This window comes from Rhinopithecus bieti, unplaced genomic scaffold (assembly GCF_001698545.2).
Source record: "Rhinopithecus bieti isolate Rb0 unplaced genomic scaffold, ASM169854v2 scaffold_31787, whole genome shotgun sequence".
In the NCBI taxonomy this organism is placed as follows: domain Eukaryota; kingdom Metazoa; phylum Chordata; class Mammalia; order Primates; family Cercopithecidae; genus Rhinopithecus; species Rhinopithecus bieti.
In genome coordinates this window covers 3,292,310-3,299,152 of record NW_016814655.1, presented here as the reverse complement: position 1 = coordinate 3,299,152, position 6,843 = coordinate 3,292,310, and the positions used below count along the sequence as shown (strand labels likewise).

The 6,843-nt window shown below is 40.3% G+C and overlaps 1 protein-coding gene across 1 annotated transcript in view; it reads right to left on the bottom strand.

Annotated features, from left to right (window-relative positions):
- Positions 1–6,358, bottom strand: part of COL17A1 (collagen type XVII alpha 1 chain) — a 59,967-nt gene extending 53,609 nt beyond the window's left edge. The window contains exons 1-2 of the mRNA XM_017851821.1: positions 6,269–6,358; positions 997–1,059 (exon numbers count right to left, since the gene is read on the bottom strand). Coding sequence (XP_017707310.1) covers positions 997–1,048 — 52 coding nt within the window. The 5' untranslated portion in view covers positions 1,049–1,059; positions 6,269–6,358. The remainder of the gene's footprint in view (positions 1–996; positions 1,060–6,268) is intronic.
- Between the last annotated feature and the right edge of the window lie 485 nt (positions 6,359–6,843).

Genomic DNA, 6,843 nt, shown 5'->3' with positions numbered 1-6,843 from the left:
CAGCTTGATTTGAAAATAGACCTTGAGCTTTCACTAAACCTCTTGTTGTACAGACCTTTGGTATTCTTTGACACATAAAAATAAATTATTTCCTAACTAAAATTTTCAAAAGTTTCAAGTCTATGGAGCCAGAATTTTTTTTTTATTGGAGATATATGAAAGTCACAGAAGGCCGGGCGCGGTGGCTCAAGCCTGTAATCCCAGCACTTTGGGAGGCCGAGACGGGCGGATCACGAGGTCAGGAGATCGAGACCATCCTGGCTAACACGGTGAAACCCCGTCTCTACTAAAAAATACAAAAAACTAGCCGGGCGAGGTGGCGGGCGCCTGTAGTCCCAGCTACTCGGGAGGCTGAGGCAGGAGAATGGCGTGAACCCGGGAGGTGGAGCTTGCAGTGAGCCGAGATCCGGCCACTGCACTCCAGCCCGGGCGACAGAGCGAAACTCCATCTCAAAAAAAAAAAAAAAAAAAAAAAGTCCACAGAATAAGTGAAAGAGTTTCCTGACTTAAAGTTGTTAGGAGGAGAGTTTAAATGTCTCTGAATTTATTATTTGGGCAGTTTCACAAAATAAATGTACCTGTTTTCAATTTTCAGTGTAGAGGTCAACTATGATATTAGTTTTATTTCAACTTTGTCTCCGCAATAACTAGGATGTTATTCGTTTAGATTTCTGTGGCCCTGTACCCCTAAATTTGGAAATGATAAAATAAACTATAGTGAATTCATTTAGCATAATGCTATCTCATCATTAAAATGAGGGTTATAAAACTATACATGGAAATGACAACCTTCATCATTCAAGAAAAAGCAGGACATCTTTTGACATAAAAATCAACAAGAACTACCTTATTAGGAGGATTAAAGTCCATTTAGGAACACATTTAAACATGATACAGTGGTTGTGGTAGAATTATTAATGAATTACTTATTCTGTTTCCAAATTTTTGTTACTTTTATAATAAAACACATAAATTAAAAAATTCTGATGCTCTTACTTCTTTCAGTGACTTCAGTACCATCTCGTTTGTTTTTCTTGGTTACATCCATACCATAGCCACCTGCAGGAAAAATCAGAAACCAGGATAGTCATACTTATCACTGTTTTTCGTAAGTATAGGTCCCCACTGTTGAAGCTGATAACCAAAAACATGATTTCGAGAATTTAAAGCATGATTCTTTCATGTGAGTATTTTTTACAAGATCATTCCCATTTCTTGTAACAGGTATAATAGAGATTAATTTAATAGTTCCACTTTGGATTCTATTTCTTTGTGCTGGGATCTTATTTTTCAGTGTCTAGTTGATCAGCCTGCCCCCTGCTGAGCATCAAGAGGCTTACATAGCAGATTAGGTGTCCTGACCTTTGACTATAAAATCTCCATTCTTTTCCATGGTAATAAATAGCTGAAGGGGATCTGTCAAGGCACTTAGGCTATCAACTAATTCATTTTAATGTCTCCCATAATGTTCAATGTTCTATATGGAACTCTATGCATATGAGACATTCATGCTTCATTATTTTAGAGTCTGGAGGTAAGAATGGCACTTGATGGATTTAAATTAGGATAAAAATAATTTTATTTGTCGTACTTGTATGGAACTTTACTCTTTTCAAAGTATGAAACATTCACTGTAATCGGCTCTTGCATGCTTATCTGCAGACATAAGTATGAAAAACAGTTGAACAAAGCCTGTAAAATCTATAGAAGCATGTAGGAAAATACATATTTGTATTTTTTATATTCTCCCTTCATTCTTACTCTGCTTCTGAAAAAGACCAGTGCAATCTTGTCCACCATGTCCCTCAGCATGGATGGTATGAGGCAGGGCTGTTGCCAAAGGGCAGTGGGAATGAAGGCTCAAGTGTTAAACACACAGGAATGCACAGCAAAGGTTTCGTCCCAACTGGGCTCTTCTCTTCTTGCTGTGCTGCCTGGCCCCAGGTTCTGAAAGGACCTGAAATCTGACTTTCCCTGTGATTCTCTCCCTTCCTCTAACTTTCTCTTTCTCCAAAAGTTTATCTTTTGGTTGTAGTTCGAACTGGGTTCTAGGATGCTGAGGCACACTTCTTTTGCCAGGTGCCCCTTGCTTGAAGAGCTCTCCTTCCAGTCTCTGCCTAGTGCCTTCAGGCTCGACTTACCCAGTAGGCAAAGTGGGCACAGTGCCTAGGCCCACAGCACATTTTGGGGCCCACAAAATGTTTACTTTTAACATCAGAAGGAAAAATGAACAGAATCTAATCTGGATTATGTCCTTCTTTATACCAATGCAGTTGTAAAATAGAATTTTAAAAAGTTTTTTGATGGAGGAAGGGGCCTACAAAGGCAAAAGTGTCTAGGGACCATGAAAGTCATACTGTGGCTCTGGGTGACTTCCCTGATGAAAACCAAGACCAAATGAGACCAGCTGATCAACGATCTGGTGGAGTAACCAAGATTCATACACTTAGCTTCAGGGCCTGGTAAATGTGCCAACTTCTTGCTCATTGGTGTTTCTCAAACACAGCTCAAGGCAAGGAATGAGGCATCATGGAAAAAATCCTAGCTGGATCTGAGAAGCCACAGAATGTCTCTATAGGTATGTTTCCTGGAGCTCAGAGGAGGGGCTCCATACACAGTTTAACAAAGGAGTCTAGCCTCATTAAAGGACAAACCTGGCCAGTGAATCTGTCTGCATTCCAGCTATAACCTATATGACTTATGTCATGCAAACCTACGTGCAACTGGACACCTTCTTTGGAATCCTTTGTTTAAGCATAATTTGATACCTCTGAAACCCTTCTCTGACTTTCTTTTAAAAAAATAGACAATAAGCTGTGGATCAGGAGGCATTTGGGGAGATTAAACCTTTAAAGGCACCTGGCAGTCAGTGGGGAGGTGACTAGCTTTCTAGGATGGTACCTGAATTTATATGAAATATTACCATGAAATGAACTGTTTATAACAATCCACAGAAACTTTTACTTCCTACAAGTTATTGCTTATTTTGATCTTTCAGTGAAAGTTGCTGCTGACAGCTATACATTTGGGATTGGCTGGATGGGTTCCACTTGCAGTCATTTAGGAAGATGGATCATGACTCTGTTTGCTAAGAGTACAGTCTCCAGGCAGCAAACCTGGAAAGTTTTGCTTGTTTTTTCTTTATCCAGAAAAATAGCAGGCATTTCTAGGCCCTCCATCTTTTCCCTGAATCCCGACGACAAAGAATTTCTGCAGTAAAAAGCCAAGGGTTCCCCACCTTCCAGATGGCATGAAGTGATGACCTACTTAGAAATCAGATGCCCTCCTTCAGGGCCTGGGAGCTCCTCATTGGAAGGTACTTTGTGAATGTAGCCGGCTGTAGGCAGGTACAGGTAGATGCCTGTCTCTCAATCTGAAGCCACCCCAATGTCTGTGTGTCCCACTGCCAATCTGAGGTGTCAGGTAGGTGTTGGGAGACTGATTCCTTTAAACCAAATATAAGAGGAAACTTTCTATAAGTGAGTTATACTAAGTGGAGAATGATGGCGTGGGGCACAAGCCTGGACTAGGATCTTCCCATGGGACCTACAGTATATTCCCAGGACTTCTTTTTTACACATTTTAAGTGCTGATAGTTTTTTAAAAGTGTAACATTAGGAAAAGGAACGTTTCCTGCCCAGGTATGTGCCTGAGCCTGCCTATCCTAGCAGGATTCACCAGTGTGTTCATCTTCCCAAAGCCCTACTTAATGGAAGCACTGTCAAATAACATAATTTTTAACTTCTCAGATAGTTGGGTCACTTCACTAGAACTAAGGATGAGCAGATCATTCAAGCTCTCAATTCCAAAATTATACTAATTTCTATCCATAGTTCTAAAGGGTTGCTTTGTGGTTATTTTATAGTTAATGTTTTGTGAAGGTGTAAAAATGATCCCATGTTACTTTTCTAGGCAAGAAGACACAATTTTAAATCATTTTTCTACTTTTATGAGCTTTTTTCTTTCTACTTTATTTAAATGATGTCACGTCTACCTAAAACTATTCAGATGATGCTGCTGTCTAACATACACACACACACAAGGACAAACCACTGTTAGTGACAGTGAACCATCACGTTAACTGTTTACCATCATATTTGGGTTTAAACCATCACGTTATCTTATTCTAATGATGCATGAAACACTTTGTTCTTGATACAACAAAGATAATGAAGAAGCTAAGTATTTTTCTCTCTATCTTTTGTTTTAGGAATGTTTCTATACTCTGTTAGTGAATTGCAAGTATTTTTATAGCTTCTATTACTCCAATCTTTATACACTTTAAATTTTAAAACAAAACAACAACAAAATTGCCAAAGTATTAGAAAACCATCCACTGGCTATTGACCTGATAACACAGAAGGGCCCAGCAGTTTGACTCCAGGAAAGCCAATGCCCTGGAGTTGACTGTCTTGGAGGCTTGGCTTTGTCTCTATAACACCCCGGAGATGGGTTTGCCACTTGCAACATTTGGCATCCTGGATTGTCATGACTGGGGGCAGGTGGGATAGGGCACCAGCTTTGTGATTATGCTGGTTTGTTTACAGTTGTGTCCTGCCACTGTTAATAATGGCAAATGAAACAATGTAAACACAGACTTCTTTTTGTTTTTCATAATCTGAGAAGGTAGTTTGTTCTTAGTTCTGGTCAGTTTCACCAATCTAAGGAGTTTTTTCTTATTCTTTTTTGTTTTTTTTTGAGATGGAGTCTTGCTCTGTCTCCCAGGCGGGAGTGCAGTGGCGCAACATTGGCCCACTGCAGCCTCCGCCTCCTGGGTTCAAGCAATTCTCCTGCCTCAGCCTCCCAAGTAGCTGGGGTTACAGGCACGCACTGCCACGCCCAGCTAATTTTTGCATTTTTAGTAGAGATGGGGTTTCACCATATTGGCCAGGCTGGTCTCGAACTCCTGACCTCAGGTGATCCACCCACCTTGGCCTCCCAAAGTTCCTATTCTTTTTTAAGACAGAATCTGGCTCTGTTGCCCAGGCCAGAGTGCAGTGGTGCCATCACGGCTCACTGCAGCCTCAATCTCCTGGGCTTAGGTGTTCCTCCCGCCTCAGCCTTCTGAGTAGCTGGGACTATGAGTGTGCACCACCATGTTTGGCTAATTTTGTATTTTTTGTAGAGTTGGGGTTTTGCCATATTACCCAGGCTGGTAAGTTTCTATGCAAGCTTGAAGCAGAGCTGTTCATTTTAATTTTTCCTGTGTAAACTCTGATCAGACTCATGTGGATGTTTTGCAGGGCCTAAGAGTAAAGCAGGACCCCTCTGATTCTCTAGAGTACGTCTGTGTGGGGATAGACATCTGTCTTAGGTTAGCTCTGACAGATCTGTGCCTTAGCTCTAAGAGAGAACATATGGAGGTAAGAAGAAACTATTCTGTTTTTCAAATAAATACCTTTTAAAAATCTCACTACGTTTTACGAGTCCACTATTAGACTACTAATTAATTGCTTCTCAAAAAAAGGAATGTGCCAGAGGTTTTACCTCCACTTCAAAAAGTAAAGTGATAATTTGTCAGTTACCAGTTAATGTCATCCACTTAGGTATCTAAACTGGTAATTCTCATCTCAAAGTGAATTTTTTTTGGCAGGGGGAAACCCAAGTTGACTCGTAAGAGTAAATATATGGGAAACAATTTTCTTCCTTTTTTTTTTTCTTCTTCTAAGTTTGATCCTGGAAAATTCCTGAATTAATTAGATCATTTCAAAGATCACACTTTTCTTTAGATTAGAGGTAATTTTACAGTGTGGTAAACAGCAATGTTTACCATGTATGGCTTAATCAGAGAGGCCCAGTCAGCACAGGGTTGTTTCTAGAAGGCCCCTTACCTATACTTTAACTTCACCTCTGAGTTGTTCTCTTTGTCCAGTGGAGAGAGAGAGACAGAGGGAAGAGGAGAGCAAGATAGTGAGAGGGGAAACTGAGATTGGAAGAGAAGGAATTATAAGGCCCTATCATATTCTAAATAAAACAACACAAGTCATTTTACAATGCTGAAAACAACACAGAAAGATCTTGCCTCTAGACCCCGCTATATTTTAACCAGCCTTCTCCTTTTCCCCATTTATTTCCTTTGAAAGACCTACCCTAAGCAGAATGCATACAACAAAGGCATCTTTTATAACCAATTAATCACTTTAACCAGAATGCTAGAAACTGCAGAACTTCATCTTCTTTTCTCCAATAAACACTTAATTTCTAAACAGCAAATCTTACATCAAAGTCTCAGAGAAAGGCAGAAAGGTCGGTCTTCCTGTTTACTTACCTGGTTTGAGGTTTTGAAAGAATTGGAAACAACTTTGAATAAATCCCCCTCTCTCTTTCTTCCCCTGATGTTTTCTTCTAGAAATTTGCAGTGCTCACTTTTTTTTATCCAGACCCAGCCAAGGTGTGTTAAAGCTGAGTGATCTTTCAAAAATGTTCACTTCTCTTTCTCTCCACCTTGTTTCTTTCAACTCTTTGCTTCCAAACAAGTCCTGACAAAGGTGTGTCGTGGTTTACAGCGTTACTCCACCCTTCCAATTATCTGACACTTGCTGGATTAAAAAAAAAAAATCTGCCTGCAGGAATCAAACTTTACTAGAGGCAGAAAGCTTCTCCTTCCAGAATTCCAGATTAACTGTTTATAGGCCCATGGGGAAAAGGAAACAAAAGACCAGCATAAAGGAAATGCTTTTTTATTGCCTACCTTCTATGACTGGAGAACTGCCACAACTTTGTGGCAGTACCCTTCCTCAGTGCCATGGGTACTGAAATCCCACTGCATGATTCAGTGGTGGTCTAGGCACATGGATGGCCTGTGGTCATAGTGCCTGAGCCCTAGAGAAACTGAAGTTGGCA